Source organism: Lynx rufus, unplaced genomic scaffold (assembly GCF_022079265.1).
Source record: "Lynx rufus isolate CCGP_SWC_20201006 ecotype Redwood Valley unplaced genomic scaffold, mLynRuf1.p SCAF_22, whole genome shotgun sequence".
Taxonomy (NCBI): Eukaryota; Metazoa; Chordata; class Mammalia; order Carnivora; family Felidae; genus Lynx; species Lynx rufus.
This window is the reverse complement of record NW_025814837.1, coordinates 22,987,593-23,000,948: the sequence shown is the minus strand read 5'-3', so window position 1 is coordinate 23,000,948 and position 13,356 is coordinate 22,987,593. Positions and strand designations below refer to the sequence as shown.

The following is a 13,356-nucleotide window of genomic DNA, read 5'->3' as shown; positions in this document are numbered from 1 at the left end:
AACTCTTTAACCAACTTTTCCCCCCAACATTTCAAAGTCTTTTTAAAACTCATGAGTATTTGAAAGTTAGATTTTTGAAGGCCGAAGCAAGTGAAACTCTACCACTTTCTGATTAACTCTGAAAACAGTCCTGCATTTTGCAGATAGCAGAAGTTATTTTTAGGATTGAAATAATGATCTCACTTTCCCAGGCATGTAGCTTCAGCTGTTTTGACTGTGGGGAGGTCAGGAATGTCCAAAATTCATACATGGACTCATGGTGAATCTCTCCATAAACAAACATGGTATTTCAATAGGGACTGTTGTATTAAAGAGAAACTACATACAATAAAAAATACTGGATTGTATTTCCAACATTTTGAAACTCAATACAAAAAAATCTTTTTGGTAAGAAGCATTCCATAAAACCTTTGGAGCTAAAATAGTTTTAAAAATTAGGACAAATTAAAATTAGGCTCAGTGGCCTGGTCTAATTTTAAATCACGTGATGCAATACACAAAAGCCTAGAACAGATAAAGAGGGACGTTGACATTTATGTAAAACTTAAAAGATTTAAAGCTACCAAAGCTAGCATGTCTCTGCAAATCTATAGAAAATTATTTTTAAAACTGAAAGACAAAGTGCAAGAAACCCAATTAAGGCAGTTTAAACTGGATTTCTTTGGGAGGGGGAGGAATAAATATTAGAGATAGGATTGTTAGAGAAACTGGATGGAGTAAGGGAGAGGTCTAACAACCATATCTTTTTGTAGGCTTTGCCTCATCTACTTTTCTTTGGAAGAAGCAAGTAACAAAAGCCGATTTTGGTAAATAAGTTTTAAACAAGCAAGTTTTTATCATAAAGTTTAATAATGGTTCAGAAAAAATTGAGTGAATAACTTTCTCTGAAAAAATATACTGAATCTGTGTAGACTGCAGTTATTGAGGGGGAGGGGCTGGTAAGTTAAATTGCCCTATTTTCTATCTGAAAATCATAAAAAGTCCCATTTCCAGTCTGAATATAGAGATGCATGTGCCCAAAATGGCTGAGAATAAATACAAGAAAGGCAAAAGCTGCAAAGCTAAGGGCATGCAACAGACTCTAAGAGAACGTCTCAGAAATACCCAAAGTGGCAACAAGGAACGTTTGGCTGGAATTTGAAGTTCTTTCAATCATCTTTGTCTTTTGCTCCATGTTTAAGGATGCGCGTGAACTCGATGTAATTGAAATTCCCCTTTTTGTCGATAGGCGCTTCTCTGTACAGCTCATCCACCTCTTCATCCGTAAACCGGTCTCCCATTGTTGTCAGCAGCTCTCTCAGGTAGTCTTCCTGGATGGTGCCTAAAGAATAAAGAACTGGGGATCAGAATACGTACTCCTCTGGGGATTGATTACAAGGAACATCTACACTTGACCAAGCATATAGTTCTTTATGTTAAGAACTATAAACTTGCAAATATATGAAATATGGGATCTCCACATGCTTAAGCCAGCCTCAGCAGACAGTTGCCTAGACAATGCCCAGCTGCCTAGGTCTATCATCCTGTTCTGCTCTATCATCTTCCCTGCCCAAGTCTTCATAATAGGGCCTAAACTTACACCTAAACAAAAGCAGTAAAGTATGATTAAGGAATCTAAGCCTCATGGTTCCTTAAAGTAGCGTGAATGGTCACACTTAGTTTGGTTTTTGTTTTTGGTTTAAGTAAGCTCTATAGCCAATGTGGGGCTTGAATACATGACCTCAAGAGATCGAGAGTCACATGCTCTACCAAAGGAGCCAGCGAGGCACCCCTGGTCACACTTATTCTATAAGCAAATAACACTAAAATTAATACCATATCATAAATATCAATAAAGTGCTTCAGTGGCAAGAATACTGAAGTCCTGAGGTCCAGTTTTTTTGTTTTTTTAAGATTTTATTTTTAAGTAATCTCTATACCCAGCATGGGCCCAAATTCACAACCCTGAGATAAAGAATGGCATGCTTTCCCAACTAAGCCAGTCAGGGCACCCCATGGCATTGATATTTTTAAAAGGTTCTCCAAATAATTCACATCATGATTGAGAGCCACTAATACTAAAGCAAAATTGATAAATGACCAAGAGATTCTGAAATTCATAAAGTAAAAAGAAAAATCTGAATTTTCTTTTTTTGTGAAATTAAGTTAAAACACTGATGATACATTTCCTATGAGTTTAAATTATAAGGTCAGTTCACAAGAGCAACTCTAGACTTATGGGGTTTTTGCTAATTAAATTCTACATTTAAAAAAGCTCTTTAAATGTTAGTCTCTCAGCTTGTAGAAATAAATCCTCATCCCCAGCCAAGTCATTCAACTATCATATAAACCTATCATCAACGATGTGCAAGGAGCTGTGGTAGGTGTTAGAAGGGGTTACAAAGATGGGAATATAATGCTGTTGAAGACAGAGCCATGGCTCTGGGTGTGGGGAGAGATTTTGTGACGACTGGGAATAAGTACACAACTAAAACAGAAGGCCAGGAGAGAGACAAGAATATACTTTAGATGTGGAATGAAAGGATAGGCTTTAAGTTTTCCTGGAACCAGGAAAAAATATTATATAAAAACACAGCTAAGGCTCTATAAAGAATGTGACCATTGAGATAAGTCTGAAGAATGGATAAGATATTCTGAGACAGAGCATGAGCAGGGGAGGCGCAGAGAATTAGAGAGAGACAGAATCTGAAGCTGGCTCCAGGCTCTAAGCTGTCAGCACAGAGCCCGGGGTTTGAACTGAGGAACGGCGAGATCATGACCTGAGCTGAAGTCAGATGCTTAACTGACTGAGCAACCCAGGTGCCCTTGGATAGGATTTTTAACTCTTTTATGGCTGCATTCCCTTCCGTTAAAAAAAGTAGCAACTGCTCACAGTAAAAAGCTCAAGCAATACAAAAGTGACTTTAGGAGAAAAAAAGTAAGTTTCCTCTGTCTTTCCCTTCCAGGTATAACTGTTAAGAATTCCAGTTTTAAAGGGCACCTGGGTGGCTTAGTAGGTTAGGCGTCTGACTACGGCTCAGGTCATGATGATCTCACACGGCTGGTGAGTTCGGGCTTTGTGCTGACAGCTCAGAGCCTGGAGCCTGCTTTGGGTTTTGTGTGTCTCTCTCTCTGCCCCTCCCCTACTCATATTCTGTCTCTCTTTCCTTCAAAAATAAACATAAAAAAACAACAACAAGAATTTCAGTTTTAAGAGGGAGCAGGTGATATGGTAAGGAAGATACAGAGGGAGCAATGGTAGAGGTAAGTTAGGACAACAAGGCATAGAAGAGCTTGGAAGGAGGTTAGGAAGATGATACAGGAAGATGGTATACCTGAGGAGGCCTAATGGGGCCATATTGTGCGGAAACTATGCTTCCAACAGCAGACTATGCTTGGACTATTTAAAACAGTCCAAGTAATACGTAAATAAAGGGTGTGCCTTCCTTCTCAAAAACTTGCCATGTGAGTTACGCCCTTATGTTTCCTTTATATGCAATTGTGCCAAAGGATCAAGCATTTATGTTGTTAATTTTGAGGTTTTTTGAAAGTTAAGTCTATGCTAGCAGTATACTAAGCACTTTGTATAAATTATCTCATTTCCTCATCTAATAATCACAACAACACTATGAGGTAGGTAATATTAGTGTCCATTTTATAAGGGAAGAAAACGGAGGCTTAGAAAAAGTTAAGTAACTTGCCCGAAATCACATAGCTATCGCACAGAATAGGTATATAAAACCAGGGAGTCTGAATCTAGAGCAAAAGATTAGACACCAGATTTAAACAATCTCAGAGCTGAGAGGTACCTGATGAACAAATACGGGACAGTACTGGTATCAAGGTCTACAGCAATTTATACTTTATCCAAGATTGCCCTGGTAAAAGTTATTCATTCAACACAATTACTGACAGCCTAACCATTATGGAGTTATCCTAGTAAAAGAGTAATGTAAGTTTCCTAGAGAAGTTCCAAATACACCTATTAAATTGTAAATTAAATATTTAAGGGCAGAGGCAGTAAAATGAGTGATTAACATGCCATAGGAAAAGCCTGTCCAAAAACAGGTATGGAATAAACCTGAGGGTATTATGTCATCATATTTCAAGTTATTATACGTTTTAGTTACCACAACTAAAAATTAAATCACTTAGTAATTAAAGGTTACCTCAGACTTACCAGTTGCTTCTTCATCAAAGCAAGCAAAAGCATTTCTGATGACATCTTCTGGATCTGTGCCATTTAACTTCTCACCGAACATCGTGAGAAACATGGTGAAATTTATGGGCCCTGGAGCCTCATTCATCATGGCATCCAGATACTCATCAGTTGGATTTTTCCCTGAATAAAAAAGAGGGTCATAATTTTACTTACATCACAAAATGCATCAAGTAATCATCACAGTAAACTTTTTGACAAGAAAGATTATCATTTATGTAGTTTGCTGTGTATTCATAATAGCAAAACTATTTGGGAAAAAGTCTTCTCGGTGAATAAGGCCTGTATTAAGAGTCTAGAGATAGTATGCTATTCTGTTGGGATGACAGGAGGAATAACATTGCTCTCATAATCGGTATCAGTGTTTGCAACACACACACACACACACACACACACACACACACACACACACACACACAAACACAGCTGGCCCCCAGCCCAATCCTGAGGCCTGTCCAGAAACTTGCAGGTGGTCCAAGGCCACACTTTGGGAAACACTGTTCCAGACTCTGAATCTTAGTAAACTACAGCATCATTAGACTGGCGTCACAGGTATTACAGAAATTCTCTTTATAATATTAAAGTTGATCATCACCCAGGGAGGCAAGCATATCATGCAAATCTTCCTTGTCAATGAAACCATCTCTGTTCTGATCAATCATGTTGAAGGCCTCTTTGAATTCCTGAATCTGTGACTGGTCAAACATGGCAAACACATTGGATGTTGCGCGCTGCGGGCGCTTCTTGGTGGTCTTGGTCTTCGCCCTTTTGCTCGACATGGTGGTGGTTAAATCCTAATTAGGAAGGGAAATATACAAAACACAAAGATTAATAAAAACTAAGCTGCATCAAACTTCCTGACACGTCTGAGCTACTTAGAGATGTGCCTAAAAACTACTCAGCAGGGCAGTATCACTTAGCAAACATTTGTCTCAACTAATCAATACTCTTACTTACAGAACCAAAGTACAAAGAGAAAAACCAACTCAACTTTGAGTTCACTCACCCTTAGTAGTCATAACATCTAATGAACAGTCCATCACTAACTTCAAATTCCAAACTGTAACTCACATAATTCAAAGCTCAGAGCATATCAACAAGATTGCATGTCCCCTGTGCTGCAGCATAGCCAGGTAAGTACTGGTTTTACACTTGGGGAAACAGTACTGGTTTTATACTTCAGTGCTGTGGCAGTACTGGGGAATACTAACTCATCTTCAACAAGTCTTTCCCACAGCCCTAGCCTAAACTAGCCGTCCCATTCTAAGGTAGACAGAAAGTAGGAAGGAAGACTAATTGATGGAATAGGTCTTCATCTCTTAATCTCCATTGTCAAATAGCATTCTTCCACTCGCAACTAACAATTTTCTTGCACCCTCACTTCTGGAATCAAAGTAGCTCATGAAAGAGATTTGTTGAAAAGCTAACTGGAAAGTCTAAAAAAACTATGAATTCACCTATAAGTTTTACAGATATGTCCACTCTGTCAAAAGCAATTTCTTGCACAGAGCCAAGCTAAGTCCCTTAAGGTGTGACTAAATTCTCTAGACAAAAGCCATAGCGCAACAGTTTTTAAAACTATTTATTTGTTTTCAGTTTTAGAAAACATGTTAAGAGCTAAGGAAACTACCTTTAACTCTCTAATAATCTAAATTTATCCCTGTAAAATTCAAGTTAAAAATAAAAAGAATGCCTAATAACAACTGAAATGAAAAGGCAATTTTCTTTTCAGCACTCAATCTTTAAAAGACTATAAAAATTTGTTTGATGTTAAAAAGCCCACGGTTCTCAGATAACAAAATGTTACCGTACCATCCTTCAGAGCTGAGGTGGCGATGGTAGTCGGCAAAACCTCTAACCAGGGAGACTAGGTCACTGTATTGAGTTATATTCTTCCAAGCAGGACTAAAATAGGCACTACTGATTTCACTCTCTGACCAGGATAACAATTTTAAAGCTTACGTTCTGAAAACAACATTTAGCTATGATGTAGCAAAACACTATGCCCTTGCTCTAAAAATAAATCTGTGGCCTGCAAAGAATGAAGCACTACCTAGATCTCCCCGCAAAGTGACCTTAGAACACAATGCTTCCTATGAGCTTAAAAAGTTGTTTCCTACATTCTTCCCGATTATACCACATCACCCAGACTAAATTCAATTATAGAAATAATTAGAAAAGCTCTGCCTCAGATTTTTTTAAAAAGCTAAATCTGTTCTCAGATTTTAGTAGGAAATTCCACAAAGGAGAGTCACAAATTCCAGTCCATCCAATATAGCACCCAGTGATACACTGGAATGTGCTGTTGGTAAGATATACCCTACACGACCCAGAAGTTATGATAGACACTCCTCCCTAATTTCCAAGTTTCCTTTAATCACAATTTGTGTGGCTGCCTTTCAAAATTTATCAGCACCATGAATGCCTATTTTCATTCTGTAACACCTTTTGGGGCAGCAAATACCATTATTTAATTTTTCCCTCTATTCTAAATGTACTTTTAAAAACTACAAAGTTACAGTGTATATTATTCCACCATCTTTTAACTGTACTCAAGAACTTGGGGTTAGTGATCCAGACGTAATGAGTGACACATATTTACCAGTCCACCTCTCTTTGCTGTGTCTTTGCAAATCAAAGCATGTCTTTAAAAATCATCGGTTTTGGGGCGCCTGGGTGGCGCAGTCGGTTAAGCGTCCGACTTCAGCCAGGTCACGATCTCGCGGTCCGTGAGTTCGAGCCCCGCGTCAGGCTCTGGGCTGATGGCTCGGAGCCTGGAGCCTGTTTCAGATTCTGTGTCTCCCTCTCTCTCTGCCCCTCCCCCGTTCATGCTCTGTCTCTCTCTGTCCCAAAAATAAATAAACGTTGAAAAAAAAAAATTAAAAAAAAAATCATCGGTTTTGTTTGACAACATTGTCTTCCCTTCATGAGGCAGGAATGTCAGTTATTTTAAGAACAAAGAAACTGATGAGAATTCTAGGTCAAATGGTTGACACATTTTTTAATCTATAAAAACTCAGAATACTAAATTTGATGGGGGTCCTCTAGGTACCTTTACATAAATATATATAAATATATATATATATGAATTTTAAAGCATTTCCCATTATTGTTTCTTTTAATCATGCATTCTTTAAATTTGTATTCATTGTAAAAACGGTTTGTAAAAGTTATAAAGGTTTTTTTTTTTCTCCCTTTGGTCAGCACTGACAGTGGTCTTTCACAGAATTTTAGCTCAATCAATACTTAATCATCAATCTTTTTTTTTTTTTAATTTTTTTTTTTCAACGTTTATTTATTTTTGGGACAGAGAGAGACAGAGCATGAACGGGGGAGGGGCAGAGAGAGAGGTAGACACAGAATCGGAAACAGGCTCCAGGCTCTGAGCCATCAGCCCAGAGCCTGACGCGGGGCTCGAACTCCCGGACCGCGAGATCGTGACCTGGCTGAAGTCGGACGCTTAACCGACTGCGCCACCCAGGCGCCCCAATCATCAATCTTTAATATGATCGATGAATTATACCAAAATGCATCAAATGTCACCAGTGTTGAAAACTACTTAAGAATTAAACGTAAGGCAATTGTCCTATCTTAAAAAGGTTAAAATATAGTTGGGGAAGCAACTATAAAGAAATGAAATGAGGGGTGCATGGATGGCTCAGTCAGTTGAGCGTCCAATTTTGGCTCAGGTCATGATCTCACAATTTGTGAGTTTGAGACCCACATTGGGGTGGCAGTTGTCAGCGCGGGGCGCACTTTGGATCCTCTGTTCCCCCCTCTCACTGCCCCTACCCAGCTCGTGCTCTTGCTCTCAAAAATAAATATACATTAAAAAAAAAAAAAAGGAGGGGCGCCTGGGTGGCGCAGTCGGTTAGGCGTCCGACTTCAGCCAGGTCACGATCTCGCGGTCCGTGAGTTCGAGCCCCGCGTCAGGCTCTGGGCTGATGGCTCGGAGCCTGGAGCCTGTTTCCGATTCTGTGTCTCCCTCTCTCTCTGCCCCTCCCCCATTCATGCTCTGTCTCTCTCTGTCCCAAAAATAAATTAAAAAAACGTTGAAAAAAAAATTTAAAAAAAAAAAAAAAAAGGAAATGAACTGATTGGTTAAATTTATGGAATGACGCATAGTTTTCATTCCTGAAGAACTCTCAAGTTAAAACAATGTGTGACAATAATGAAAAATAACTCAAAGGTGATACATGATTATTAAATACTGTGAGTTGAGGAAGATCTTTGTTTCTAAAAGATGGAGATGGTGGGGGAAGACCCTGAAAAATCTTGTACCATTTAGAAGCTAAGAGACATCCTTAGAATTAAGAGATTCAGATGTTAGTTTTAATTCTAAAAAATTAAGATAGTTACTTCTACCAAAAGCTGGTAGTATAATGTTAAGACAAGTTACTACCTGGGCCTTTTTCAAGGAGGTTGTGCTCTTGTCTATGAGTTTATCTCCCACCAGAAACTGGTAGCCTTTCAGCAATAGGGAGTTCAGCCTCACAGTAAGTTGTTCTAAAATACAGAAAATGTAGGGGCACCTGTTTGGCTCAGTCGATGGACTGTGCAACTCTTGATCTTGGGGTTGTGAGTTCAAGCCCCACGTTCGCTGTGGAGATTACTTAGAAAAAGAAAATAAAATCTTTACAATAAGGAAAGCGTGGTTAAGTTTTTCCTACCAAACTAAAAGTATGGGTGGAATAAACACTGATGAAGAGGGAGCCATATCAGGAACAGTGCTATGATCACAAAGAGCAGATCACTTATGGTATTGTCACTGTCCTCCTTGCTACGATTCTAGTTTGTTCTCCATTTTGACTTTCCCCAAACAAGCGAGACTGTAGCTCTCTTTATGTAACAAACAAATGCACAACTCGTAGAAATTTAGGAAGCTAGGGTAAAAAACACTGAAAACATTTCATGCATCAATGTAAATATTCTTTATTTAGGATGGGAAGATGTAAGCATCTGAGATTTTCAAGTTATAGAATTCTCACTCATTCAAAGTTAGAGTCTGGAGTTTATTTCTGAAGCATTTAATGAAAGCTCTTTCATGTGAAGGCATATTTGTTGTATTAAACTTTAAAGCAGGGAAACTTGCAGAGCAGGCCTCTATGAAAAATGAAAGGATTTCAGATGCACAAGAAAGTGAATGAAACATAGTCAATGGTGGTCAAGAATATTCAGTTTACAGATCTAAAGGAGTATAACCTTGTTTTAAATCAGGGGACGTAAGTGTTGCTAGCAATGAATTTGGGGGTGTTTTAGCATGATCAAATAGGAAGAAACTCAATTCAGGGTTATGACAAAAGAAGGGACACAAATCATGTAAGGAAAATATTAGACTAGATTAAGTGGTAGAAGTAAAGGTCCTCAAAGTCTTCTTCCACACACCAAGGGCAACCAGAAGATTTTTCAGCATCTCAAGATATACTATGGTTTCATTTATAAAATAATATTAATCCATACTAATATTATACTTTGTTACTCTAGTTAGAATTCTAGAGTCTAGCATTTATAAAGTGGTAATAGATATAAAATAATCTAGAGATGTTTCTTCTACAGAACTGATACAACTGATAGTATCCTAGGAAGTATGATACATTCTTTAAAGAAAAACTCCCATCTTTGAAAACACTTCCTAATGTGGTAGCATGTAGTATCTTTTTTCCAAATCCAGACCAAATTTCCTACCTCATTTATCAACGTACTTCCCCCTGAAGCGAAGTTTATGCGATTTTTTTTGGTGCCATCCCCAGTTTTTTTAAAAATATATTTTCAGGTTAGTGCTTCTGTTCCAAATGAATCGAGCTTTCAACTCCTATGCAAACTTCCGGTTAAAGGTAGGATTAGATCTCTTAGCCACACCCAAAAAGTTCTTAGCACTTGACAAAGGCAATTAGTTGTCAAGGTTCACATGCCAGTAAATGCTCACTCTTGAAAATGGAAAGCTTTTCTTGTTAAGTTTTATCAAAAGCCTTCCAGAACATGAAACAAATAGTTTTAAAAAACATTCACTTTCTTCACCTTCAGATAGAAAACATTTTCCACTTAAGTTAAAATCTCAACTGAACGCATATTTGTTCCAAAGTTCTGCTTTAAGAACTGATATATACTTTCATACACCAGCTCAACTACTTTAAAAGGAAACACTCTGGCAAACTGACAATAACCCGAGGTCTCCACCCAAAAGGAACATGGTATTGTATTTTGGAGTTTTCTCAAACGGCAGACTACACCCTCAACCCCTCTTTGTAAATTATCATTTAAAAAAAAAGTTCTAATTACAGAAGTGGATGCTGAGCTGAGGAAGCTGCTAATTTGAGTTGGTTATTCCTACTAAACGTAGCCACACAGCTGCAACAACAGCTGCAGCACGGCGGACACTGGGCTTCGGTTTTTGCGCAAACTCTCTTGAATCCGGCAAGTTTACGTTAGAAACTAAACATAGTCCAGGAGTCAGCGCCGCGGGGTTCGGGTTTCGCAGGCCCGGCTGTCGCCCAAGATCGCGGCGCCAGAGAGCTAAACCACACTCCTCTAGCTCCGACTTTGGGCAAAGGGACAAAGTCCGCGCCTCGGCTACTTCCGGGCGTGGCCATCGATCCCAGAGCTGGCCCTTGGGCTCGAAACAAGGAACCCGCCAGTACACCTGCCCAGGTGCGCTCCCGGCTCCGGTGGCCCGCTACTGCCGTCCCAGCCGCCCCGTCGAGATGGGCCCCCGCGATGGGCCTCGCGCACCTTATCGCGGGCACCACTCACCCTGCACAGCCGCAAGAATCCCAGCACTTCGGTAACCCCTTCGCTGCCCTCGCTGCCGCTATCAGCACTCTTCTACTCCCAGAGCCCCCTAAAACCAACACTTCCGGCCTCCGCTTAGCAAACCGGAAGGAAGCCTAGTCACCATTGTCGGCCGACAGAGTGGGCCTGACTTAATAGAAAGACGACGGGTGGGGGGAGTTGCCAGTGTCCTAGGAGGGCGCAATTTTGAACGAGTGCACAGGAAGGAGCATAAAGCGGGCGACTTAGAACATAGACGAATGTGTAATGGTTCGTTCGTGTAATTGTTCTACTGAGTTTCCATATTTTTGTACCTCCTCTTACAATGTAGGCTTTTTCCCCCCTTTCCTGTTGGTAAATGGGTGAGCCTGCACTGTGGGTTTGCCTCCCTGCACATTCCAGGGCACGTCCAGGGGCGGGGCCTGGCAAGCCCAAGTCCTTGTAGGGAAATAGCGCAGAGGGCTGCGCGGCCCACGTGACCCGCGCCCGCGCTTCCCAGAGGGCCAGACCCCGGCCGCCGGACGGTCGTGCGCCTGCGCGCGGGACTCACTCAGGGCGTGGGTCTCTGCCTGTGAGGTCTACGGGTAGGAGGTTGTATCTCTGTGTACTGTTATGTTTCGAAGGGTCCCACCCCTTATACATTGGAGCAAACTTTCCTAAGTCCCTACGGCCCTCAGCCAAGCGGCCACTACTTTTTTTTGGCCCAGGCGGATGTCATGAGGTCACGGATGATGAAGACTTCCTCCCTCTTCAAAACCGTTTGCTGTTTTTCCCACCAGAGCCCCGGTTAACAAGGGAAGTCGGGACCTGACTAGGAGGGAAGACAGGCGACCAGCAAGAGCTAACTAAATTTTGCCCCAATCTCTCACTGTGAAGCGGACTTGCGGCTTGGTGAAAATAGGGATTAAAAAGTGCGGCCTATGTTTTCTCAGCTCTCCTTTTCTTGGACAGCTTCTAACAATGCATCTCGTTAAAGGAAAGCCCGCCCCAGTTCTGTCCTCTGTCCTTTTCCATCCAGAGTCTGGTGAGGAAGAGAAGACTGTGGTGCTCATGGTCACCTCAGCTCTCTTGAGCTCAACTACAAAAGGAGTGAGTTGGACCGATATTACTCAGGATCGTCATCCCAGCCCTGAGGTTCAGTGCCTAGTTTGGCTCACGTGGCCAGAACAGTTCTGACGTTGGGGGTGGCTGTGGTTTTGGCCTCTCACTTGAATCACCCTGCTAAAAGGAAGCTAAAAGTTGCATTATTATGTATTCTGAATATTAACACACTGCAACTTCGAGGACCTCGGGAGCATTTTATCTACTAACCAATAGCATATTCCAAGGTTAACATTGAGGTAAAAATCACTGAAAAATAAATAACTGCCCTAATTCTATAGTGGGAGTGACACAAAGATGATTAGTTTCCTAAATGGCCTTGATATTAAGAATCACAGAGGTGCTGGTAAAAATTCAAAATACTGGGTGCCTTATCTCCAACTTAATGATTCAGAATCGCTTTAGAGCAAGTCCTGTGAAGCCATCTGTATAACTGGGGTCCTAAGGAACTCTTAACACTTGGGGATGCAGAGCTAGACAGCTTAGGGCCTAAGACCTAGGCTGTGGCAGGCCAAGTCCAGACGGCTTAGAGGTACGGGTACCGCAGTTTGGTTTTGGGGTCTGACTTGGGCAGCAGTGTGAGCACCCTGCAGTGCACTCGCACCTCCACTGAGTGGTGACCTGCCACCACGGAGACCTGGAGGCTTCCAAGTACTGTCCTTGTCTTCAGAAAGAAAACTTTAACCCACAATGAAATAGTTTAGTCTTCTCAGCTCGGAAGGAAGCAGCAGCATTCTTTTGCTTTTCTAAGTGTCAGATAATTGCCTTGTTTGCCTTGTTTCTTTCCTCTCAATCAGTCAACAGGTATTACACAGCCCCTGTATTTCCAAGTGTTGTGGTGGGTGTTGTGGTTTATGCTGTTTGAAATAGAATAAAGCTGCTATCTCTGGGGGGATTGGCGGAGAGGGAGTAGAAAGGATTGCAAAGGCACAGGGAGTGTCAGGGAACAGTTTGTAAAACAGATCGTTACAGTACAATTGCATAAGGCCCATAGAAGGAACATGGGAAGAAATAAACCTGTGTGGGGACTTGTGGAAGGTGGCCCCTAGAGGACTTTTGAAGAGCTGATTCTAAAAGTCAATGGGGAAGGGCACCTGGCTGGCTAAGTCTGTAGAGCATGCGACTCTCGATCTGGGGTGGTGAGGTCAAGCCCCCACATTGGGCATAGAGCTTATTTTTTTAAAAAAAAGGAATTAAAAATAAAAGTTAAAAGTTAAAAAAAAACAGGTCAGTGGGAAAAGAGAGGAGAGGTTCCAGGCAAATGGAGGAGCATGCTTAATTGTCTAAAG

The 13,356-nt window shown here is 41.0% G+C and overlaps 2 protein-coding genes across 2 annotated transcripts in view; one reads left to right on the top strand and one right to left on the bottom strand.

Annotated features, from left to right (window-relative positions):
* Window positions 1-830: 830 nt before the first annotated feature.
* On the bottom strand, window positions 831-11,057 carry LOC124517599 (myosin regulatory light polypeptide 9). Its single transcript, XM_047087005.1, has 4 exons — window positions 10,949-11,057; window positions 4,794-4,992; window positions 4,160-4,321; window positions 831-1,321 (listed from the first exon to the last, which is right to left on the bottom strand). Exons 2-4 carry the CDS (start codon window positions 4,975-4,977, stop codon window positions 1,149-1,151), a joined length of 519 nt encoding a protein of 172 aa, XP_046942961.1. The 5' UTR covers window positions 4,978-4,992; window positions 10,949-11,057; the 3' UTR covers window positions 831-1,148.
* A 440-nt stretch (window positions 11,058-11,497) lies between these two features.
* Window positions 11,498-13,356, top strand: part of MYOM1 (myomesin 1) — a 166,279-nt gene continuing 164,420 nt past the window's right edge. The window contains exon 1 of the mRNA XM_047087004.1: window positions 11,498-12,306. The gene's annotated coding sequence lies outside the window, so the exon portion shown is untranslated. The remainder of the gene's footprint in view (window positions 12,307-13,356) is intronic.